The sequence below is a fragment of the Astyanax mexicanus genome, chromosome 13 (genome assembly GCF_023375975.1).
Source record: "Astyanax mexicanus isolate ESR-SI-001 chromosome 13, AstMex3_surface, whole genome shotgun sequence".
NCBI lineage: Eukaryota > Metazoa > Chordata > Actinopteri > Characiformes > Acestrorhamphidae > Astyanax > Astyanax mexicanus.
The window spans coordinates 40,669,881-40,696,241 of NC_064420.1; the positions used below are offsets into that span (position 1 = coordinate 40,669,881).

The 26,361-nt window shown below is 37.9% G+C and overlaps 1 protein-coding gene across 4 annotated transcripts in view; it reads left to right on the forward strand.

Annotated features, from left to right (window-relative positions):
- Window positions 1-26,361, forward strand: part of clstn1 (calsyntenin 1) — a 65,031-nt gene that overhangs the window by 23,925 nt on the left and 14,745 nt on the right. Inside the window, exons 2-11 of one of the 4 annotated variants that reach the window (XM_007246822.4) lie at window positions 3,811-3,933; window positions 11,833-11,862; window positions 14,002-14,197; window positions 15,196-15,404; window positions 15,974-16,123; window positions 17,898-18,083; window positions 19,534-19,782; window positions 22,210-22,331; window positions 24,476-24,638; window positions 25,660-25,710. In XM_007246822.4, the coding sequence (XP_007246884.1) occupies window positions 3,811-3,933; window positions 11,833-11,862; window positions 14,002-14,197; window positions 15,196-15,404; window positions 15,974-16,123; window positions 17,898-18,083; window positions 19,534-19,782; window positions 22,210-22,331; window positions 24,476-24,638; window positions 25,660-25,710 (1,479 nt within the window). The remainder of the gene's footprint in view (window positions 1-3,810; window positions 3,934-11,832; window positions 11,863-14,001; window positions 14,198-15,195; window positions 15,405-15,973; window positions 16,124-17,897; window positions 18,084-19,533; window positions 19,783-22,209; window positions 22,332-24,475; window positions 24,639-25,659; window positions 25,711-26,361) is intronic. The other 3 variants (XM_007246824.4, XM_007246823.4, XM_007246825.4) reach the window with 3 other exon arrangements.

Consider the following 26,361-nt stretch of genomic DNA (forward strand, 5'->3'; position numbering starts at 1 on the left):
TGTCAATATGAAAAAATGATTTCAAAAATACACTACTGCAACAAAATGAAGATTACATTTTATTATTGCATATGATATGATATGGCACCATATTTTAGGGTATAATATCGTTCACGATATTCAAAAATGTCGGCGTTATTATTTCATACAATTCAATATGGCACACCCCTACTTGGATGCGTATTTGAGATCTTAATACATGTAGTTTGCGTTTATTCCAGATATGAAATACAGAACCTTTCTCTAGGTATGGAATTGAACAGGGTAAGACTACACTACACTGTCTGTCAGGTGCTGAATGGAGCTGTATGGAGTTAAAAAGGTCACGCTGTTTCTTGTGCTAATGCTGCTCTAATACTCAGAGGAGGAAATGTCAGAGCATTAGCGTAGCATGTTGAGAAGTGGTTAGTAGAGCTGATAACTGACACTGTGCCGGTCCTGATGTGTTTAAATGGAAGTGGAAGTTGAGGCCTGTGCTGTGCTTGTCAGGCCATGTGTGTGATTGGGTGTAAATGAGTAGAATGGCTGGTGTGAAGCTCATGCTGGAGATGCAGGTGTGCTAGTTTTTTATTCATAATCTATATAAATGGCTTTGGAAGCGCTTGTTTTACAGATGCCTTTGAATATCCTTAATAAGGGTTCAAGCTGAAGCATGTCGAAGCCCTTTTCACTTTTTTTTTATTCATAACCTTGATATAATAAAGGGTTATTATAGTAGAATGACCTGAACATTTGCACTGTATTCTTTTTGGGACTTTTTTTCAGAGCATGTTTATAACGAGCTTTTGTACTCTGATTTGACATTTCTTATGTTGATACCTCTGTTCAATATAAATATGAAATCATGATTGGTGAAGCTAGTCGGGTTTTATTCCTTAAAAACCTATAACGATCCAGCATTTTATCCTATTACATTTTGAGAACCTTAATGTTGAGTATCAGCTGATTCCTATCTAGTCGTTGTGTTTCTATTAATAATTTATCTGTATTTTTTGTAAGTAAAAAAACACTAATAAAAAATACATTTTTTCAAATGAGCACTGGATGTTAATCTACACAGATTTCTCTTCTGAAAATAGTTTATTTATGTGAGTAAAGTACTGCTTCCGTTTATTTACAGTAAGCTTAGATTCCCGAATTTGTGCAGCACTTAGGCTGGAGCATATGCTACACTAAGGAACCCTGAGTGTTCAGGTAAGCCAGGGTGATATTAGCTAGTGGTTCGTCCCACGTAGCTTGTTTTAACGCAGTAAACGCACAGACTACAGTCCAATATACTCAACTCTGAAGGGCAAAAGAGCTAACACGGTTAGCGGCTAATGCTAATGCTGCTCCAGCAAGGTTAGCAGCAGGCTACAGGCTGATAATACTCTCCTCTGAATAACAAAAGAGCTAGCACATAGCACATAGCGTGGTATGCGGGTGATGCTAATGCTGCTCCAGCAGTGGTAGCTGGGGTTAGGAGCAGGCCACAGGCCAGTAATATTCGCTTCTGAACGGGGAAATAGTGGTTAGCGGCTAAGGCTAATGCTACTCCAGTCTTGGTCCTGGAGAACTAAACTAAAATCTCTTGTATAAAACTGCACTTCAGCTGAGTGGCTTTACTGCTCCTTACAACCTGACCGGTAGAATTCATACATAAGGCGCACCAGATTAAAAGGCACACTGACGATTTTTGGGTAAATAATGGATTTTAAGTGCGCCTTATAGTACGAAAAATACAGTATTGCCTGTTTTTTGGATATTTCTGTTTAGGATTTACAAAGGCATTATTGTCTTTTATTGTCTATTATGAGGCATTATTATCTTTTTCTTTTTTGTATATAACTCTCGATTCTTATTTGGCTATATTTTGGAATGCGGATACATTTGGCTAAAGTAGCTTGGCTCACTATATTTTACAATATAACATATTTCAATAACAATGATGTGACCTTTGAACCTGTGATGTACATTATTTCTGATGTACATTATTTACAGCATCTATCACTGACTGACATTCAGTACCTGAATTGTAGAAATTGTAAGTCAGAAATTTGTAGGTATAGAGAATAGCAGTAGGCATTTTTGGCAGATACGTTGTTCATATTGATATCATAATTATTTTGTGTCAGTAGATATAAAATTCTGGCCAAATCCTACAGCCCTACTTAGCAGAGTCTTTTTAAACGTGGGTGACGGGCCAGTTGCTGTCCAGCCTTGTGATTCTTGGGCTTTGGCAGAGCTTCAGCTCCGATTGAGCTGTATTCAGTAAAATGCTGGCCTGTTGTGTGGACAGCTCCCCCGGTTTCCCAGCAGCCTCCTGTTTCCTGCCGCTGTCCTGCTGTCAGTGCTGCCTGTGCACAATGAGCGCGCCACTGTGAGGGCTTTGCATTTCGCTCAGGAGCTGCTGAGGCATTCACAATTGGGCGTGGACGGCCATTAGCTGTGGAAGCGAGCAGTCTGCCCTTCACATCCCCCCTCTGCACTCTTTGTGTGTGTGTGTGTGTCCTGACGGTGTTGTCGCAGCACTTTCTGCAACCTACAGCCAAAGCACAGGCCTGTCTGCACAGCTTTCAGCTCCAGCAGAGCATGCAGGCCCCTATCTACACTAATGAGCTGGCTGGAGATGTTCCATACTGTCTCTCTGGATAGGTGAAGGCTGGGTTACCACTGTATACTGGCTAGGGGCTGAGCAGACAGACTGAAGAGCTGTTAGTTTCAGTGCGTGGTTGTTTTTCTTAAAATGGCGTAAATTACTCTGAAGCCCGTGTTACTGTCATGTGTTTTTCTTTAAGCAGTAAGTAAATGGGTTCTAATACAGACCTGTATGTTTACACTCTGAATTAAGGGTTGGTAATATAAGGGTGTTCAATTGTTATAATGAAGAAGCATTTCTGAGTGTGATGTGAGCAACCAGTGTTGAATAACTACAAAGTTACAGGTGGCAGATTGGATATCAGTCTATTTGTCATTATCTGATATCGGTCTATGTCATCTTTTATCAGATATCAGTCTAATTTGTTATTATCTAATATCATTTTTTCTGATTAGTCTATAATCAACAACTAATTTATTGATTATTCCAAAGGTTTTTTGTATGTATTCTTCTATTTTACCTTACAATAATGAAACTTAAATATTTCTCTAACTTGGTAACTAGAGCAGCATTAGCATTAGCAGCTAACCTCGCTAATCGCTAGCTCTTTGGCCATACAGAGTCGAGTATATCGGAATTACCTGCACACATTTATTGTGTTAAAACAAGCTAAGTGGGACGAACCCCTAGCTAATATCGTCCTGGCTTACTGGAACACTCAGGGTTCCTCAGTGTAGCACTGTTGTGCGGCATTTACTAGAGCTAACCGCAGCTAGCAAGATTAGCCGCTAATGCTAATGCTAATGCTGCTGCACCCAGCCTTAGTCTAAGCTTACTGTAAATAAGTGTGGGAAAGGCTTTACTCACTCAAATAAACAGTTTTTGGAGAGAAACTGTGTAGATTAGCATCCAGCACTTGTTTGACTTTTTTTAAGAATTACAGTTTTGTTTACTTAGCTTAGCTTTACTTAGCCTAACTTAGTTTGCTACTCCCACCATCACTCAGCAACTAAGTTAGAAGGAAAACATGGCGAAACATAATGCGACTTATAATCCGGTGCGCCTCTGTTAAATGAAAATAGAAGCAAAATACGTTTCTAGCCACATTAAACTTGTTACCTATTAAATATAGTTAAAATAGTGTTTATGGCTGAAATATTTACTGATGTCTTGTGTTCTGTTTTTACCATATCACCCTCAGTCTCTGAACCTTATCTTTCTTTTCTTAACAGTTAACAAGCACAAGCCATGGATTGAGACCACGTATCACGGCATCGTGACAGAAAACGATGACAAAGTTCTTCTGGATCCTCCTCTGATAGCCCTGGATAAGGATGCCCCATTGCGCTATGCAGGTAAGAGGAGGCTTCTGCTATCATCACTAAACCTTCTACGTTCAGTCAGCTCACTTATTGTGTATGAAATATGACTGTGTTTTATTAAAGTGCTTCTTTCCTGAGTATGTTCTCAGTTTCAGTATTCAGCAGTTCAGTTGGATTGACCTGTGTGAGACTGCAGAGTTGTTGTGTTGTATGATAATCAGTTTTAGTCCCAGTCAGTCAGTCAGAAAGCAGATTTAGGGCTGACTGGTTGGAAAAAAGTGGAGATTGTATTCTCTTTCTTGTTGTGGGCTGTGAGTTTAAGACGTGCTCTGCTGACCTGACCTGGGTAGGATAAGGCTTTGATTATGTGATTAAATCGTTGTGTGTGTGTATGTAGTACAGAAATGCCTCCCAATGGCGAAGCTTAATCACATTGCTGCTTCTCTAATGTCATTATATTGCCATCAGACCTGCTATTTAAAATCCTAATCAGCGTTGTTAGCTCTCACTGTCGGTGATTAGTTTTGCAAATGTGCTCCCTGGCTTTGCTCTTGAATGTTTTACAAAAGGCACATAAACCTCATTAACCTGCATGCTGTAGAGGGTGGGTGCAGCAGTACAGCAAATCCTTCAACAAATATTTCAAATATTCCCTGCAGTCCATTGTAAATGCTTATTTTTCATTTTTGAAATGACTTTTATATATACAGGGTTCTTGCAGTCATGAAAAAAACTTGGAAAAGTTATGAAATTTGAAAATAACAATTTCTATGGCTGGATAAGTTTGGGAAAAATAGAAATAACCAGAACGTTTAGGTAAAGTCATGGAAATTTGCAATCTACAAATGTGTGTTTCCATTTATCGACTGAGAAAAGCTATTTCAAACTAACAAATACATCAGCTCCAAGTTAGTTCATTAATGTAGCTCTACACAATGGAGCTCATCTCCTTAAAGAAAAACTTGAAAATATAAAAATAACAGTTGTTTTGTGTAGCCTCAAATATGTTAATAGTTTTGGTACCTCTCATTCTCAGAGACCGAGTCTTATTTTTCATGTTTTACTGTTATAGTAGGATAGAGTTCAGTTTGTTAAGGCTCTAATTGTTCTATTATTTTGTACATGACTTCCTGTATTGTTTTTATTATTTATTTTATGTTGCACATTGCTGTTTTAATAGTGCACACTGCTGCTACCAAAAAAGCCACTAGATGGCATTATATATATATATATATATATATATCTTAATTAAATTATTTAAATAAAAAAAAAAATCAAATTAGTGCCTAATGTGGTGTATTACAGATCACTTGTATCACTTTGCATCACTTATATCAAGCCCACCTTTTGAAATAAGATATTGTAAATTTGATGAATCAAACCAATGACTGACCACAGACTAATCTAAAACTGGCATAGGCCTCTCTGCTGTAAAAAAAAAGAAAAAAGAAGTTCGAATCGAATCGTGACCCTAAAATCGGACATAAAATTGAATTGAGGATTTAGAGAATCGTGACACCCCTACAAATTAGGCAGTTTTTATTGTCTTATTATTTGCTTAATAAAGCCTTAATTAGACATTTGTAAATGATTTATTCTCTACTTATTAAGCTTTATTCTGTGTTATTAAGTGTTATTGGTGCTTAATTAGGGGTATGTGATTGATTAAATACTTATTCAGTTCTTTTTAGTGTGTAATTAGTAATGAACAGAACCTCACTTTAGAATATGGTTTACATCTTGGTCTATTAGTGACTTATTAACTAATTAATCAATAAACTCCAGCTCAGCCATAACCTTACCAAACTCACATAGATCAAACTGCTGCCAATTATATTAACACTTATAACATGTAGAATTAGCTAATAGTTAATAATAGCTTAATAATCTAATCTGCTTAACAGGGTGCTAACATAACTGTTTATTGTGCACTATAAGAACTAATACAGCCATTATTAATCATTTCCACATAATACACCCCTAATTAAGCACCAATAACACTTTCACAGAATAAAGCCTAATAAGTAGTGAATTAATAATTTACAAATGTCTAATTAAGGCTTTATTAAGCAAATAAGACATGAATAGGAATTTGTGTTCCTTAAAATAAAGTTTTACCGTTTTAAACGTCATATGGTCATGAAAATTTGCCTTGAAGTCCTAAAAAAGTCATAGAAATATATTGTTTAAAAAGTGTATGAACCCTGTATATGAATGCTTATAGTTAGCCAATTAAATGAAATATATCTGTTGCATGATTGAAGCTTCAGCAGCTCTTTCATCTGAAGCTCAGTGAGTTTCTCTTATGCGGTATTGTGTCCTGTCCCTCGGTGGCACAGTGAGAGAGGACGTCCAGTGCTCGCTGTAGATCTGGCCTCTTCTAATCACTGAGAGATTTACTTTGGCCTCATTTCAAAGCTCTTTATGCAGTGGGTGCATTGTGAATGCTCTGCCTCCACTCTCGGCTCTAGTGCCAGGCCTTTAGTGCTGTGTTTCACATGGCCTGCTTTCTGCATTTTAGCTACTGTGGGATCAGGTCCACCTGCTGTAATGAAATGTCCAGAAGGATGAGAATGATGTTCTGTAATTATTAGAGTTATAAAGCTTTCACCTTAAAATCGATTTATCTGGTTTTGATTTTTTTTTAACATTTAATGCTTGTAACTTTATTGTATTTGTAACAAAAAATAATACTGTATTTGCTAAAGTGACTGAAGGAACCAATGGAAAAATAGGTATATAAATTACTGTAAAGTAACATATAATGTATATAATATAGGGCTGCACAATATTGAAAAAAAATTACACTGCAAATGTTCTTGTTTTGGCGAAATATATATCGCAATATTAAACAATGCAGGGCCCATGACGTCACCAGCCCTCCCCCCACCTGTGCGCCCTACCGCTATCTAGACCGATCAAGAGCTGAGTCAGCGCCGAGCACTCAAAACCCAAGGAAAACAGCAAAACAACAGTAATCTGCCCTTTAATCAGGCATTTATATGGCTTTTTAAAAGGTAAATAAGAGTGTTTTTCTAGGATTAAAAGCTTGAATTCAGCTCTAACTGTGCTGGACTGAGGTGCACAGCTTTCAACATGTGCCCAACCATGCAGTTACTTGGGTTTACTCCTGCCCCCCCCTTGCGCTTCTCACGCAGGCAGCAGCAGCCTGTCACTCACACAGATACAGAGACAGTGCTGTGTATCTTCTTCTTGTGTCAAGAATCAAAACATTGCAACATGACTTGACTTAATTGCCTTAAGTGACGCAATCACGATGCTTAAACTATATATCGTGCAGCACTAATATAATGTACCAAAAAAAAAATCTACCTCAAAACTAAAGTGTATAATATTTAGTGTATGCATAAAAACTTCACGCATAACAATCATCTTAAAGCTTTACAGTAAAAATCAAAACAAAAAAGAAGTTATTTAATAGACAGAACACTGCTGTTACCACTTTTATCATTCCAAAAATTGTGACGGTATTATTGTGTACTTTTTGATATGTCAAACTCCTAATGTATAAAGCCAAATAAATGAATAAATACCCTAAAATATTTAATTTAAACTCAAAAATATATATTTTTATTATTATTGTTGGAATGTTGAAGATTATATTTCAGTACACCTCTCGTCTTACACTCCTATTCATTACCATACCACATTAAAGCTGATGTTAGACACCCATCATTTAATATTTAATTGCCCTGCTGCAGAGTGTAGTGTAGCCTCGATTGTTGGGATCATTAAATGACGGGTCATTGAAACCTTCTCAGGTCTAAAAGAAGCGGGCTAATGGACGGACTCGGCCGTGGTGAGCCTGGCGTGGGAGTAAAGAAGCTAAAGGCTCTCTTGATTTCACCAGCACGCTCTCTCTCTCTCTCTCTCTCTCTCTTTATTTCTCTCTCTTTCTTTTTCTCTCTCTTTCTCTCTCTCTCTCATACTCTCTCTCTCTCTGTCTCTCACTCTCTCTCTCCCCTCTCGCTCTCTCTCTCTCTGATTGTGTTAATAGGCATCACGAGGCTGTGTGGATGACTTGTTGCCAGGCCTGGTTAGTCCAGGACTTGGTGCCATGCTGACTAATGCAGCGTGTCTCTCAGTGAGTGTGTGTGTGTGTGTGTTCAGGTACTCTATCAGATTTTGTAATTGTAATATTGTCAGTGGTTAGGGAGAGAGAGTCACATAAGGTTCTGCTAAATCCGTGGTCTCCATGTTCCCTGTTTAAATAGATTTGTAATAACCAAGACAGCAACCTCAGTAAGTTTCAGAATTTTATTTTATCTTCTTAACTTTATCTTATCTACAGTAAGAAGCAGGCCAACATTACAAATTACTTTTTAAACTGACTATTATATTATATTGCCTTTCATTGGACTACTTATAAAGCCAAGAGGTGGAGGAAGGCTCTGGTGCTTATTTATACTTTATTATTACTTTATTTATTATTTAATTTCCCATGGCAGTAAAGCTATAGAACTATAGACTGTTCTTTTTCCTCTCCCTGTGACTATAAGCAGACAAGCCTCTTAAAATGTAGTGAATTTATTGTATCTAGCGATATAATGATATATTGAAGTCATGGTTTGAATCACACCATGGTCTGTGCAGTTGATTGGACATCACACAGATTATTATGAGTTCAGTACAACAGACAAAAAATACAAGACCAAAGAAATTTTGTTTTAGTTTATTCCACAATGGCCAGTTTTAAACTATGGCTGCAACTAATGACTATTTTAGTAGTCTACTAATCTGATTATTCTGACAAATTTTTTTGATTACTTACGCTTATTTTTTGTCATGCCCTCTATTTGTACTTTCTACTGGTGAGGCTGCCAATCCAATGCATATTTTACTGCTGTAACAGGGAAGAGGCAGGATGCAATTGCAAGTCAAATTTATTTTTAGACATATCAAAAAAACAAACCAAAAACTGAGCCAAAGAAAATATACACAAATACTTAAAGACTATAAAACAAAAGATAAACTAGGTCTTGAGAAGCAAAGAATAAAACACTATAAAGACAACAAACCAGAACTGTAGACCAAAATAGCAAACACGCAGGACAGGGTGAAACAAAAAGCACGGCACAGAACAAAGGAGCACATGGGGTATTTATACACAGGCACACACAAGGGACACCTGTGGAATTAACAAGGGGGTGGGGTTAGAAATGAGACAGGAGGTGACAACACCTATGGCTAGGGCAGGGCTAGGGCAGAGCTAGGGCAGAGACAGGGACCAAAACGCAACAGAAGCACATGGCTGGGAACACATGACAGGAGCACAAGGGAACAAATGAGGGGGAAAAACACAGGACAGACACAGGCTAAGGTGACAACTGCACATTGACTGTTAAACTTTAAGGGCCCTAGACCAGTTTTGCAGTACATTTTAAAAGTTTGATATAGATATATCAACCTAAAAATACAAAGTATATAATAGGAAACATTCACACAGACTGGATATTATTATCATGAGATTTTAGGATACTTATATGTCTTCAATTGAGATGTTACTACAACATAATTTTAATGGAGTAGACATAATACAGTATTTCCCTAACACTTAGCCAGCTACTTTAACTAGTGTTAGTAATGGTAGTGAAGGAGTTAACCCTGTTTAAACTCACTTAATCATACTTTCTCTCTCTCTCTTGCTTTCTCCATCACACACTAATGACACGCCAACAATTAAATTCTGTGTCGAAATGTTTTTATAGTCAACGTTGTCGATTAACTCGTCCAATAGTTGCAGCCCTATTTTAAACACTCAAAACTTAAGCCCAACCTTCCCAAAGGACATACAGAGAAAGACCACTGGTAGTTTGCAGTCGCCATTGTCAGACACCAATCAACATGAGGTAAGTTTAGCATGATATGTTGCTAACATGGTAACTGCTTACAGCGCAAAGTTTCCAGATTGGACTATGTGCTATCTGCAGTGTTAATCAATTACTATGAAGACCATTATTGACTAAAAAAATAAATAAATTAATAAAAAAAGAATAATAAAAGAATATATATATATATATGAGAATATAAAATGATTTTAAAATCATAAATAAACCTACATAAATAAGTTACCATAGCAATACTATTAAACCAATATAGTTCTCATAATCTCATAACCATGCAAGGGATTTGTAGCTTAAAGGTTGTAGGTGGCACATATGCATGTTAAATTACTGTATTTACCCTTATAGTGTGTAATGTGTATTTTCTGAAACATGACCCCTATACCATGACAGTTTGGTGTAAACATACTCTTAAAGTTACACCCCTACTTTCCAGTATGTCACTCCCACTCTTCTGATTTGTTTACCAGTACAGCCCTAATCCCAGTTCTGTTGTTGTTGTTCATCAGTTCCTGCTTTCAGTAAGGGTCTCTGGGGAGCAGGGGCAGTTCACCTTGTGCTTTAATCTGCTGGGAAATGGAGGATTTTAGGGGAAGAGTTTGGGATCTGAGGCTCCTTTGTAGTTTGGACGAGCGTGCAGAGCCAGTCATTAGAGCTGGAGAGTGCACTGAAGAGGCACAAAGCTGCTGCTGCATGACTTGCTCTGAACAGCAGCTTCTAATAGAAAATCCATCTCTAATTGTTGAGGTGAAAACAGTGTAGACAGCTCCACCAGTTTGGGGCCGGCGACGGGGTCATACTGGTCCACAAACAGGCAACCAAGCAGAAACAACCCAAAGGAAATGATCAGGAACATCAGCAGGTTTTGTTCAGACCGTTATCATTACTGGTGTCAGTGAAGGAACAATAGCTGAGCACACTTTAAAGAAGCTCATAGAGAACATGATAGCATCTGTCCTGTTTGAAGACAGCAGTGCGTGCTCTGACCTGAAAGAGGGTTCAGAATGATTGAGAGCTAGTATGGCCAGTGGTCTTTCTTTCAGGAAATGTTATGTTTGAATCTAGTTTATTTGCTTACTAGAAAGCCAAAATGTAGTTTTGGGTCCTTCTGATCCCAAATGGCAAGGATAATTTTTTAAATATTAACATTAACTACACCATTAACTACACCAAGCAAAAGGCTGTGTCTCGTGGGGTTAAAGGTTGTGTTAAAAGCAGGAATAATAGGCCCCTTATACTGTAATGGATACTTGACTGGATAATTCTGGCAGTTACTGACCACTGCATATGTTAAGACAGGACAACCAATCAGAAGGTGACAGGGTCATGGGCACATAAGGCATATTGGTGATAAAGGACTCGAAACAGGGGTATCCAGTCTTCTCTGCAAAAGGCCTGTGTTGTTTAAAGAGACTGACCAGGTGATTAAAGTGGAATCAGGTGTGGCTGCTTGTTGTTTCGTATGAAAATCTGCAGCCACAACCTGCCCTTTGCAGATAAGAGTGCACTCCTGGCACTTGAAAAAGAATCTGCTGTGTAGAATTGTCTGTGGAGTACACAGGTCATTTTCAAGGGTATTGGGCAGACCATGTGTCAAATGGTCAGATCTGATCTGTTGTGAACTTTAATAAGAACATCGCTTGAACAAACCTTACTAAATGTACTTTTCTCTTCTTCTGCAAATTTGGCTGTTTGTCGGCTCTGTGAATATAATTCTGAAACTTTAAATTTCTAATAATCTGTACTGGGTATATATATATACTGCATATATTCATATCAGGGCTTGAAATATTGTCTTTGTGTTTTGCATTGTTTGTCCAGACAGTAAAGTCCAGAAAGCTTGTTCCAGCACCAGTGCAGATACCTCCATTATAATTTGACCAAAATAGCACAGTATGCACAAAGCTAATCAAGTATTACCAGCCCTGTATATCTATATATGTTGCTTTTCTAAATACATGTGATCTTTTTTTTCCGTCTCTCTGTCTTTCTTTCTCTCTCTGTGATCTGAGCTCAATCTCCTCCTTTCTCTGACTGACCCTGGATTATCTTTTCTCCCTTCTTGTAGACAGTTTTGAGGTGACCTTTACCAAAGAAGGTGATGACGGGCTCTTTTTACTGCCTTGTGAATTGTTAAATTAACCCACTAACGCAAAAACCGCATTGGCACTTCACACAGAAACTCCTGTCATGCTCTGTAATCTCCCACTTCTCTTTATGATTTGGTTTTTCTTTTTCCTCACCCACAAACTAGTTTGCAAGTAATTAAGTGCAAAACCTGGATGAAACGTTTGTCGTGGGGTTAAAGGAATCTAGAAATATCTGTGCATGAGACATCCAGTGTAGTTTGCAGATCCTAACAGTACTTCAGCTACAAGATGAATATTATTCAATACAGTAACTAATGGACACATGCATATACACTAAATTCTTGCTGATTCAGCTAGGTTATTTTAAAACGTTTTTGAAGTTAAAAATTGAATTTGTGTTATTTTGCATTAGGTATGGGCAATATGGCAAAAATATATTATTTGAACAAATATATTAGGACACCCACTCATCTATAGTTTCTTCCGAAGTAAGGAATATTATTAAAAAGGAATAACTGTCTCTATTGTCCAATAAAAGCCTTTTTATGAGATTTTTTGAAACTCTAAGCTCTAAAGCCCTGACTGCATTCAGTAAAAAAAGAGCATTAATGAGCTCAGGGTGTCTGATGAACACCACTTCACATCATCCCCTACTCCCTAACTCATCCCAAAACTACTGTATAGAGCACCATTAGGCAGGGTGCCAATAGGGTCATGTTCATTTGCTCCAGATAGTGCTATTCTATTCTGCACATTTGTGTCGGTGAGGGGTGCCATTTTCACCATGGACTATATATAAAAAAAACAATACTGAAACTGTACTACTGAGTCATTTTGAGATATGAAATATATAGAATATTCATCAGCACAATACATATACATTTTTTACATATTGCCCAACTCTCTTGCAGCATACATTTAACATACAGTATATGCATATGCACATTAGATATATACTATTTAATAAAAGCTTCCAATTCTGTCGATTTAAGCAAAGTATAATATGGTCTCCTAGACAAAGTCTGCTGTCTAAGGTGTGATCTTACAAGAAATCAGTAGCTAGTTAAGAAGACAGACAGCTGCTGAGATTGTTAAACGTTGCAAACTCTCTCTGGTCAGGGATGGTGTGATGTAAAGATGCACTCACCTGTAGAGGAATCGTTTTGCTCCTCCTCTGCACCTCTAATCCGAATCACAGCATGGCTCCTGCTGCTGCTGGTTGATGTGGATGTCAAGCAAGTGGATATTTCTAACCCCAGCTCTCATCCAGTGGTTTAGTTTCACCACTTCTTCTGTTCTGGTTCCTTTTATTATTATTATTATTATTATTATTATTATTATTATTATTATTATTGTTTTACTCTTTTAGTTTCTTAAGGCTGTGAGAGAGACAACATTGCACAGGAAGACTTCCTTCATGCCCAGACCTTGACGTAATGTGAATTTGATGAAATCTGGGGGCCTTTTTGTTTGTTTGTTTCTTTGTTTGTTTCTTTGTGTTATGTTTTTTAATTGGTTTGAAGGTTTCAAGCTGATATTGAATTGATTGAATTTTGCGAGCAGTGCTGGATCTCTATATCATAACTGATCATCGCATCCACTATTATTAATGTATCCGTTTAACTTTGCTTTTCATTTCTGTTTCTTTGATTCTCACTAAAACCAGCCAGCAGGCCTCTGCAATACTACAGTCACTATGAATGTGGTCTACAGATAAAGTGGAAGACATTTGCTTTCCATTTAATGTTTGTTTTATTTCCTTTCTGTCCTTTCTTTTCTTTTCTTCTATGACGAGTATTCCTGTGAAATGCCTGTCCACATCCTGGGTTTCTTACTGCATGACTGGATGCAATGTGATCAAGTGGCTTGGACGAGACACTCAGCCTTTTCCCTTTAACTCCCCCCAAACCCCCCCCCCCCCCCCCCCTTAAATACTCACCCATTCTACAGTGCTTCTGGCTTCCTCCACAGACCCCACTGTACCAACTCCCTTGGCTGCCAAAACAACTTTGGCTGTTCTTATTTTTGTGTGGTGTGCTGTTTGTTTTTAGTCGTGAGTTTCTTTTGTGGTTGAAGCAGTCTGTTGTTTGTCTCAGTGGCAGTTTTGGACTGAAGCACTGTGTTTTACCGTTTCTTACCGTGTCCAGGGGAGATTTGTGGCTTCAGGATTCACGGGCAGAACGTGCCGTTTGAGGCGGTGATGCTGGACAAGTCCACGGGCGAGGGAGTCATCCGGGCCAAAGATAAACTGGACTGCGAACTCCAGAAAGAACACACCTTCACCATCCAGGCCTACGACTGTGGAGAGGGCCCAGATGGTACCAACATGAAGAAGTCTCACAAGTGTGTATCCTGATCCTAGCCAACACCACATTCACAATCATGTACCCATTTTATTTAGCAGTACTTTCTAACACTTTATTTAAAAGCGCACAATGACTATTCTTAATTTATTTTACATTGATTGTCTAGATGTTTAATAGTATTTAATAGTAGGTATTCAGCATTTTCTTTAAAGAACAGTGTTTCTATAACTGAACATAAAATTCATTAGCAAGTTGATTCGTAAAAATCAAGTTAAACTCGGTCAAGTGTATAACTGCTTTTTTCAGTGGGGGAAAATGTCTAGGGCCCCCGATCTAAATCTAAGGTTCTATAAATTCCATCTCTATTTTGCACATGTTTACAGATTTCCACATGTTCTGCAGATTAAAATGTGATTTGTTCCTTCCACTACATTTATGCAGTTTTTGCTTTTTGGCATTTTTCTGGATTTTCTGGATTTTTTATCTTGTCTGTGCATAAAAATCACTTTGCAGTATTTAGTTTTTTTATTTTTTACCTTTTTGCATTCAGGTTTTTATGCATATTTTAGCAAAATCCCATGATATCTTATTATCATTGTTCCTTGTTCATCTATTTTGACCTGCATTGTGTCAAATCTGCACAATGAATGGACCAGTAGAAGTGCTCCAAAATGATCCAGAATTATTTTTACTATTACTTCCATTAAAAGTTAGGTAAAGTTGCCTTTTTGGAGACACAGGGTTTTACATGACAGTGACGATATTTTGATGCATGACTCAGGCTTAAACTCCTGATTAAACAGATACCTATTTTCCAGTTTATTTTGATGCCAGTAAATTAACACACATTTTCCACATAACTGCGTTTTATCTACTCATAGGAATACCCAAAATGTGATAGCTAGATGATTTAAAAGATTCACCAGTGCCTCAGTGCTCAAGCTTATTTTAATAATCAGTTATCTGTTTCTTAATAAAACATTGTTTGGCCTGAATGCCCTCTGTTACTGAGTGATTCTTCTGATTTGTACCCAGGGCTACCGTACATATCCAAGTGAATGATGTGAACGAGTACTCGCCAGTGTTCAAGGAGAAGTCCTACAAGGCCACGGTCATCGAGGGTAAAAAGTACGACAGCATCATGAAGGTGGAGGCGGTGGATGCTGACTGCTCTTTCCAGTTCAGTCAGATCTGCAGCTACGAGATCGTCACCCCTGACGTGCCCTTCTCCATCGATAAGGACGGTAAGACCTGGGGACTCGTGGGAGGGAACCAAACCCCTACCAGTGTCAAAGCTTATTTATAGAACACACAGCAGCTCTGACCTGAAGCTCTGAAAGTGGGCTTGAGCCATTTTGCTTAAATAAGCAGCTACACAAATCTGATCTGATTCTGATTCTGATCGAGGATTATCAGAAGCAGAATCCTGTCATTTATTCAAAGATCTGCCTTTGGTAAAGTTGAAGAATGATTAAATCCATGCTAAAAGTCTCTAAGCAACATGCCCCTGGGTATAAAAGCTGTGTATATGCAGGGATGGTCCTGCCAGGACACTAAAACTATTCATTTGAATATTTAGTCCCCTTCCAGCTAAGAAATACTACTGTTTTTAATAATAATAATAATAAAAAACCTTAGGGACTGCAGCTTTAAACATAAGACAAATTAACCACTGTCTTGTCACTGTGTTTTTGGATATAGTGGGTATAGTATTACAAAACATTGTTTTGCGATACTTAATACTTTAATGGCTATATGTTATGTGGTATGTAAATGTATGCGCTATTGTTGCTGCTTCCAATACTCAATGCAGGCAACATCAAGAACACGGAGAAGCTGAACTACAGTAAGGAGCGCATGTACAAGCTGACAGTGACGGCCTACGACTGCGGGAAGAACCGAGCCTCAGAGGACGTCCTCGTCAAAATCAACATCAAACCAACCTGCAAACCAAGCTGGCAAGGTATGAATGATTTCGTCTGTTTTGTGTCCAGAATAAGCTGGGCATTGTTGATCTAGCTTAAGATTGACCAGCTCTGCTGTGAGAATTCACACACTCCGTGTACAACATCCAAGCAAATCTAAAGAAATGAATTGAAACTTGGGGCCTCGTTTGCCAGGGCTTGATCTGTTGTTCATATTATTAATAATAAATATAGTTATATTACAGTACTGTATTTTTCGGACAGATTATAAGACACACCATCAGTGAACGTCTATTTTCTGGTCTGTTTTCATACGTAAGGCGCACCAGATTAAAAGGCGCATTAAACGACACTAGTAAGTAGTGCTGGGCGATATGAGAAAAATCATATATTACGATATGGATTTTTTTATATCACGATAACAATATATATAATGATATATCACATTTATTTATGTTTTCAGTTATTCTTCGAAAAATATGACAAAATAATATCATTGCTTACTTTTTTCCCCAAAGTGTCCACTTTGAAACTTTATTTCAAAGTGACATTAAGCCCAACTTTCACAAATGAGAATTACTACCTTTTAGTGCAGCAATATATATATGTATCAAATGAAAACAGATGAGGTAGATGCAGTAGCTAATTTTTTCAAAAGAAGAACAATGCGTCTCCAATGTTCAGCTCTCATGAGTTTAATAATGTAAAGCATTTGCAAACCGGCGTGTTCGCGTGTGTCCGTCAAATAACATAAAACAGTGTCATGTCGCAAAACCACATTATGAAGCTTTTTGTGACGATTACTTTATTATCACTTATATAAACCGAGTTTATGCAAAGTGACCGCGCAAATACATTTCTTCGTAGCCTACTTTATATATTTGCATGAATAATTGATAAAATTACTGTAGAAACGATAGGGACGATAGAAGGTAAGTAGCACAATAGGCACTTTTCTCTCGGCCTCACAATATTTATCATCATATCGCACAGCACTGCTAGTAAGGATGCCTACAAACTGGAGGAAGCACCTAAGTAAACCAAACTGTAATTCTTCAAAAACAACAAGTGCTGGATGTTAATCTACACAGATTTCTCTTCTGAAAAACATATATTTGGTTGAGTAAAGTGCTTCTGTTTATTTACAGTAAGCTTAGATTTTCAATATTTTGTCTAAGCAGGATTAAATACGGCAAACACGCAAACTACAGTCCAATATACTCACCTCTGAATGGTGAAAGAACTAGCGCTGCGGTTAGCGGCTAATGCTAATGCTGCTGCACCCAGCCTTAGTGCTGGAGAAACTTCACTTAAAACTGACTCTGTACTTCATCGGCCTGGCTTTACTTCTCTTTAATCAATCAGTCAACCTTTATTTCCACTCGGTAATACATTAAGGCTAACCCTCATTTTCAAATCTACCTCACAGCTAGAATTCTTACATAAGTTGCCCCGGATTATAAGGTGCACCAACGTGCACGAAATTAAAGTATTTTAAGTAAATCAGAAACATTGATAGAGTTTCTAGTATTTTTAGAAGGTTTACATTAAAGTGATTTCCCTCTTGTGACATTTATTTGTTTTATTTTTATGAGAATATGGTAAAAATTGTGGCTTTTCGCTTGATTTAATTTGAATCTTGACAGTTTATTTGTATTTTTTATTTAATCTTTTTACAATGTTCTCCATTAAAAGTTCAGGTTTATTCTTTATCCTGTAAAGTTGCCAGTTTGTAGATGCAAGGTTTTAAAATAATAACAATGAGATCCAAATACTGATCCATATGTATGTCTGTATGTATGTCTCTGACAGGCTTTAATAAGAGGATTGAGTACGAGCCGGGCACGGGAAGCCTCGCCCTGTTCCCCAGCGTTCGCCTGGAGACCTGCGAGGAGCCAATCACGTCCATCCAGGCCAGCATCGAGGTGGAGACCAACCACATCGGCAAAGGCTGTGACAGAGACACGTACTCAGAAAAGTCCCTCCACCGGCTTTGTGGTGAGTCACGGCAGGAGTGCGGCATCAGAGTGGCAGTCTAGACTCTAAGTCTGGATGTGTGTGTTTTTTTCCTCTTCTTAGAGCTGATTAATGTCTACGACTTATGAGGAAGTTTTGTGTTAACATCACTGCTGTCGGCCTTGCGGCTTACTTTGATATAACATGTTTTAAATTGATTTGAACAGATCCTGTTTCATGCAGGTTATTCATGAGGTGTTGTTTACTTGGAGATGTTGGGACAAAAAAAACTTTTTTTTATGGCTTTTCACAGTAGTCAGTGTTTGTGTAAAGTTTGCCACTGGAGTTATGATGCTAATGTAGAAGAAGATAATTAGTAATAGGACCTTTATTTATACCCATCATTGCAATATATCATAAATAATCACACATTCATTGACACTTTTATAAGCACTTCTAAAACAATTCAGGCTTCAATATGGCCAGGAATGCTGTTTTAGCGACATTATAGACCAGGGGTTACTAATAGGCGGAACGCGGTCCGGGTCCGGACCCAGACGTTGTTAAATGCAGACCGAAACCGATAAACTACAGAGAAGGATTTATTTCTGATAGTGTTCATTTAAAGCGCCATAACTTTTCTTGTTTTTATGGTTTACGTGCTTTGTGGCACCGTAAACTCACAGACCAATCACGTGTGCTGTAAGATCACCAAACGCTTTCCTCTGCCAATCAGATCTGTGCAGACCGCTGCCCCGGCTAGTGAATTGTGACGCGTCCGGGAAAAAACGCCTTTATAAAAAGATAGGGAGCCCGAGAACTGGTGGAAAAACGAGAACAGGCGGTAAATAAAGACATGCCGAGCGAGAGAGAGAGAGAGACAGGGGAGGAATGTACACACAATCTGTCCAGAGAGACATTTTATTATTATTATAATATATTTTTTATTTCAAACAACCTCACGGGTCAGATGTTTCATATCCTGTACACTTACACATACACACACACATATATAAATCTCCATCAGTTGTTCACCGACGTGTGTTTCAGAACTTTCGAATCGGACAGTTCTTCGCGCCTGGCACTCTGGCTGAAACTCCAACCACTTTGACTAGGTCTGCCTAACAACAGAGCGATCTATATTCTGATTGGCTCAACGAGAGTACATTATAATATACAGCCGATGGATTGGCAAGCTTGAGAAATACCATGTGGGGCGTGTGAACTCGCTGAGGTGCGTGTGTCACACGCTCAAAGCGTGAGACTTGAGAACACTGATTAGTATACAGGATATAGCACTGAATCCGGACCTTGGACAGACGAAATTTTCTCCAACTGGACCGTACTGAATTCAAATTAAATACCACTGTTATAGACATTTCTAGTGTTATTGGTATTTCTCTTGTTTTAAACTCTACTGATTTAAACTCGGTTAAAACTATAACTGTTTTGTAGATTAATGCTGTTTTTATCTTTTCTTTTCTGTATTCAGGTGCTAGCACCGGAACTGTGGAGCTATTGCCTGCTCCCAGCAGCGCCACCAACTGGACAGTGGGTCTGCCCACTGACAACGGCCATGACAGCGACCAGGTCTTTGAGTTCAATGGCACTCAGGCCATTAAGGTTCCTGAAGGTGTGGTGAGCACCAGCCTGAAGGACCCTTTCACCGTCTCTGTGTGGATGAGGCATGGACCCGGCGGCAGGGAGAAGGAAACCATCCTCTGCAACTCTGATAAGACAGGTAACATCATCTGATCAATCAGTTCAGGTGAAGAACACATGTTAACTCCAAACTAGACCAAATGATTGTTGTATAGTACCAGTTAAAGGTTTGGATATTCTTCTAATTCATTGTTTTTTCTTTCTTTTTATTAGTTTTAACATTGTAATTTAATATTAAAGACTATTATAAAGCTATACAGGAACACATGCAGAATTATTCTGTAAACAAAAAGTGTTAAAGAAGATTCTTCTAATTAGTACATTTATCTATGAGGACAGATCTGCACACTCTTGGTATTTTAATCTCAGTGTCTTTTTGAGGGAGAATCACCTGGATTAGTTTTATCAGCGTCTTGAAGGATTTCAACAATAGTTGCTGCTTTTCCTTTCCTAAGCTCCAGTTGGATGTAGGAAATAAATTTAATAAAGAAATTAAGAAAAGCTTTAAATGAGAAGTTGTGTCCAAATTGTATGCCTTATGCTGAATAACTGAGTGGGCTTACGGTGCTTTTAAATAAATTAAATGTATTTATTATTAATATCAATAACAGGTCATTACCCTCCAGTTTAACCCTAGGTTTTACACACTGTTGTTATTAAGTTTTTAATTGTGAATTATTTGGTAAACATTGGTAAGTCCCTCAGGGTTCTATGTTGGGCCCTGTTTCGAATGGTGTTCATAGTAAAAGTAACGCTACCTAAAGTCAGAAGAACATTATGGCTTTGCCTATGCAGGGTTTAAGATGAGGTTATGAAATGTTTAACAGGTTCACTGTAGACATTGAAATCTCTTTCTCTCGGGTGATCATTAAAGCTTTGTCTCATGTCTGAGAAAAGCTGGATAGTATCATCAGCTGGTGAGGGGCTTATGTAAGAGGGATTACATCATGTGGACGTCCCTGTGTACTGGAAGCAGCCCGGCTGTGGTGTGAGAGGAAGCAGAGCTGCAGTGTGCCCTTTCAGTCTCGTGTTTATATTAGTTAATGAAGCACGTGGACTGAACACACTGCTGGAGAGCTTCACACATTGCCAACATACTCAGACTGAAACAGAGACAAACTGAAAAAAAAAAAGGTTTTCTAATAATTAATTGAATTTACAGGAAGCCAAAGCTGCATTTGGAATATATTAATCTGTCGTTCTGTCTGTATAGCTATCTAGCTACCTATCTAATCAGTTATCCAGCGTCTTATTTTATTAAAAACGCTATCTTTGTATCTGATATTTGAACCGAATAAAACATATAAGACAATATAATATAATCAGGTACATGTCATGGCAAATATACAGTGACTTTTCCCAAGCAGCAACATTTAAAAATATATATTTAAGAAGAATAATGGCTAATTTGATTATTAGTGATTATTTTCATCATGCCCACCATTTTTATTTCCTATTGCTAAAATGCATGTTTTACCTCATTTTAACAGCTTAACTTTTAGGCCCCTAGACAGATTTTGAAAGACATTTTAATGTTAAACATTTAAAACATTACAAAGCATACTATAGGAGACATTCACACGTACTGGATGTTGTTATTTTCTGAACATTTTACTTAAATGTCTTTAACTGAGACGTAAATTTTAACTTAATAAATATTAAATATTCAATAAATATTACTTATAAGTAGTTATTTTATTGTAATTCCCCTATAAATGTATAAGGGACATGTATAAGTACTCAATGTGTTTTTTTTTTTATTGATGTAAATTGCCTTTAAGTCTCTTTATTATTTCTATAGTATTTGTTTATTCATTGGTATTTACTTCTTTTAGTATTAATATTTCCTTTTGTATTGTCTCTTGAATTGCCTATATAACCTATATTTCTAGGTTTGCGGTTTCCCTCTAAACTGGTCTTAATTTAGTAGTTGCGGGTGGAAGGGATCAAGTGTGAGTGTTTTGGGGTAGTTTTATGTTTATCGTAGCCGTAAAAAAGAGCCTTCATTGCAAACTGTTCAAAATAAAAATGTACTATGTTTTGAACTATGTGGCAACCTTATATAGGGGGCTAATTTAAGCTTCTGACAAGTTGGTTTTTAGACATTCTTTGGGCTTAGCATTTTTTTTTGCTAGACATGGCAACCCTGGATGAAGCTTGTGCTAACTCACTATATTCTATATCTCTATCGCTACAAAGATAACAAAAGGCTCTATATGGGATTTAAATAATGAAAAAATCTAATAAGCTGATACACCATGAGTATAGGTGTTATCTTGTCCCTTATCTGGTGTGTTTACATTTTTGGAGACACAGGGAGCGAGCCACATATGTGAGCCCCTCCCACTGGGTGCAGTCTGCTCCATCACACACTAATGATGCATCAGCCCTACATATGATAGCCTTTTAGTTAATAAATGGATGATAAGTCTGCTCATAGTTGATCATATATGATTGATTAAATGTGTAAATAATGATTAAGAAAATGTTGTCTTTCTTTCTGCAGAGATGAACAGACATCACTACTCGCTGTATGTGCATAACTGTCGCTTGGTGTTGCTCCTGCGTCAGGACCCCACAGAGTCTGAGAACTACAAACCAGCAGAGTTCCACTGGAAACTGGATCAGGTGAGTCAGAGAGGACTGGAAGGAATGTGTTGAGTTTGTAGGGTGGTCCCCACTGGCTTTCTATAGTCTGTGTGTGTGTGTGTGTGTGTGTGTGTGTGTGCAAAAGGTGGTAAGTTTTAGTAATGAAAGGCACGCTGTGTGCAGTATGGAAACCTCCCCTCAGCCAAATACAGAGTTCTCAGTATAGCTTAGTATAGCCCCTACCTCTTTCCTAAATCTGCATGTATAAGAGAAACTTTATTTATGCTTATGTTTGGCCACTGGCTACATTTCGCAAGTTTTATTTTGAACACAAAATGAACAACTATGCTTAAAGCTATGCAGCAGCTTTATATAATGGTCCTCGTTTTGCCCGTAGGCGAATCTTTTCCCAGTAGAGAGATTTTCAGCTAAAGTCTGAAAGAGGAAATTCCGCAGCACCTGAGCCCCCGTGGCTGTTCTCTGCACTTTGATGTTGCATTTCAAATAACATGCATTTCTCTGAAATCTATCACATAAAATGAGATCATGGATAAGAGGAAATGAAAGACAGGCCTCAGTGGATTGGAAGTGAACATATGCTACATTGCAGGGGATTATGATATAATACATAACATGTCAACAGCAGTTATTCTAAATCTGTCACTTTGATATTAAGATATTTGACTGTGGTTTATTTTTGTATGAGTTTGTTTGTACTTGAGTTGTCACAATTATGACAAAATGAAAAATTAGGTTTTGATACCAATTAGAGATTACATAATATTACTGTTTATTTGGTGGTATTGGTGCCATCTTGAAATGAGTATATGGGCTAAACACAGGCACTGTGGGTTTATAACAGAGAAATGCTGAGGCTGTGTATGTGGATATATAGATATGGCACATTCACTGATCTAATTCTGTCTCAAATCACACAGTGAGAGAGAGCGAAATGGTCTGGTGCACAAATTCAGAACAGTTGAATGTGAAGCAGACAAACAGGAAACAGTTTAGCTTCACGTAAAAGAAATGTTTTAATATTTATCACCTTTGATAGTGTGTGAGATATTGGATTAATATAACCAGTAACGTGTACATGCCTAGTGTTTTGCCAATTGCTGTTAACCCTTGATAAATGTGATATTATGAACTGTTCGTGAACCTATGTAAGGCATGTCATTATGCTCTTTGCTGTCTTGCACTCCGTCAACAATCTATATTCATGCCTTGCATCAACGCCTTAAAATAGCGTCAGAGTTTAAGTTTAAAAAATATTTATGTTGATGGGCAGGGTGGTCTGCAAGTGAGGTGAGTTCAGGTAAATATCTGGTGTGTTTCTATGTTGGCGGCAGGAAATACAGGTGCGCCACTGACTGATTAAAACCCTGACAACAGTCAATAGTCAGCCGTTCAATAGCCTATCTTAGCCATGCAGAAGCATGTTTACACCCTGACTCGACACACACACACACAAACCTGACCTTTAACCCAACAATGAACAGAATAAAGAAAAAATATAATTGCTTTACCCTTAATTGAGCTGCTTGCGTACCTTCACAGCGTGAACCCGCAGCTCAGAGCAACCTGGCTCTTAAGGAGAATGAAAATTGACACACTGATTGGTTTATTTCACGTTACACCCAAAACACGTCCATGATCAATTAAGAGAAATTAGAAAACTTTTTGAAGAGCGCAAGGCACATTTTTTGCGCCCTCACGATAACAAAGAAACAACGACACAGCCCTAAATCCAGCTGCGGATCCACAATTGACTGGTGCGCTATAGATTGCTAAAATAGGTCCCTTTATCTTAAAATCTAATAGTAAATAGCAATAACGAAATGATATGATATAATCGCACTCAGATGTTTGTGATATATTGTGGGATATTGACACTTGGTAGCACAAACCTCAAAATAGGAATACAATATGAATTTGATTATCTCTACAAAAAGGGCAAAATGGTACTGAATAAAACATGCTGCTGAAAATAACTCCTCACCTGTATATTTTAGTTACGCTATTGGCTACATTATCATGTGTGAATAAGCAGAGCACATTATCAGTGCAGCATTAGCCTATTTGAATAATACACTGGCAGTATTGCAGGCTATACTAAGAAAAACATTGTAAAATTGGTACACCTTTCAACATTCTGCTGTGATGCGTGTCTCTCTGTTCAGGTGTGTGATAAAGAGTGGCATCACTACGTGCTGAACATCGAATTCCCTGCCGTAGCTCTGTTTGTGGATGGAGCCTCCTTCGAACCTTTCCTGGTCACAGAGGATTATCCTCTCCACGCCTCCAAGATTGAAACCCAGCTCACTATTGGCGCCTGCTGGCAAGGTACTCTTTGTTCCAATGTGTTTTTCTGCTGGTAAAATGATGCAACCTCTTGTTTCGAAGTGAAACTGTCCTCTCACCAGACTTGTGCAAATGTAAATAAGCTAGAAGCGTATAAAATAGTCTTTCTTCTGCATTCTATTAAGGTGACATGCTTTCCGTATCAAGCAGATATTGTGTATATATTAGACCTGTTGCTATAATTACATTATCAACTTATGATACAATATATGGAAATTACCTCAATAACCTTTAAATACAGCTCTGGGGAAAAATGTAGAGACAACTTGAGTTTCTGAATCAGTTTTCTGAATTGATTTAGCTATTTATAGGTTTATGTTTAAGTAAAATAAACATTGTTGTTTTATTCTATAAACTACAGACAACATTTCTCCCAAATTCAAAAATAAAAACAGTCAATTATAGCATTTATTTGCAGAAAATGAGAAATGGCTGAAAAAAACATCAATATTTGGTGGAATAACCCTGGTTTTTAATCACAGTTTTCATGCATCTTTGCATTCTCTCCTCCACCAGTCTTACACACTGCTTTTGGATAACTTTATGCCTTTACTGCTGGTGCACAGATTCAAGCAGTTCAGCTTGGTTTGATGGCTTGTAATCATTTATCTCCCTATTGATTATATGGCAGAGGTTTTCAATTTGGTACAATCAAAGAAATTCATACTTTTTAGGTGGTCTCTTTTATTTTCTTCAGAGCTGTATATTGAATTCAGTTGTTCTTGTAGTAAAGTGTGTAATTACATTATTGCGCTATTATAGATCTATGTATTAGTCAATAGTTATTTTTGAATATTCATATTGTATATATGTGTATATATATTGTATATATGTGTATGGAGAATGTAATTGTGTGTACTGTAGACTGTAGTAGTATTAGTACTCCTAGTCAGATTGCCAGCCTTGTCTTAATCTGATGCATGAAATCTTCCAAATCTATCTGACCTTTTCCTAACTAAAGCAAGACCTCGTCTTTCCCTACTCTTCTGTCTTACCTCCACAGACCTCTCAGGACATGACAATGACACTGAGACAGTCTCTGAGCCTTTGACAGGTTGCCTAAATCTTTCCCTAATTGCTCCAGTATTACAGTTTGTCCATGAATTAACACAACATGCATGCCATCCTCAAACAGCTGGAGATAGCTTGACTTCAGCTGTGCGAGGATTGGGTGTACTCTCAGCTTCTTTTCGCATAACATTTTCAGCATGATCACGATCCTGGCCAAATGTCATGGCACACATTCTGCCTGCTCTTTTGTTCTGTTAGTTCATTTTTCTGTTGTTTTATTTATTTCTTTATTCACCAGCAGTTGCTGTTGAGTTTTGCCTGCAGATCAGGAAACACGTTGCTGTTAATACTCGGGAGAAAGCGCACGAGTCAGATCAATAATGCAGCTTGCATGTGAAACACTGTGCATTTTTTATTGCCTACAGTGTTCCCTGTTGTGTTGTGTGTATCCGTTCATGCCGGCTGTATCTGGATCTTGCTGAGTGATCCTGATGTGACAGGGCTGTGTGGGAACATCGCAGTGTATCAGATTCCAGAGCTGATGCCGCACAGCTCAGGCCTCTGATCACAGTGACTTTCACATGCACCTCCAGAGGATGCAGGATCTCATGGAAACAAGAGTGTTATTTAGAGCAGTTGCATTGTGTTCATTTCAAAAGAACTGGAAGACAAAGTAAGATCCAGTAAATAAGTT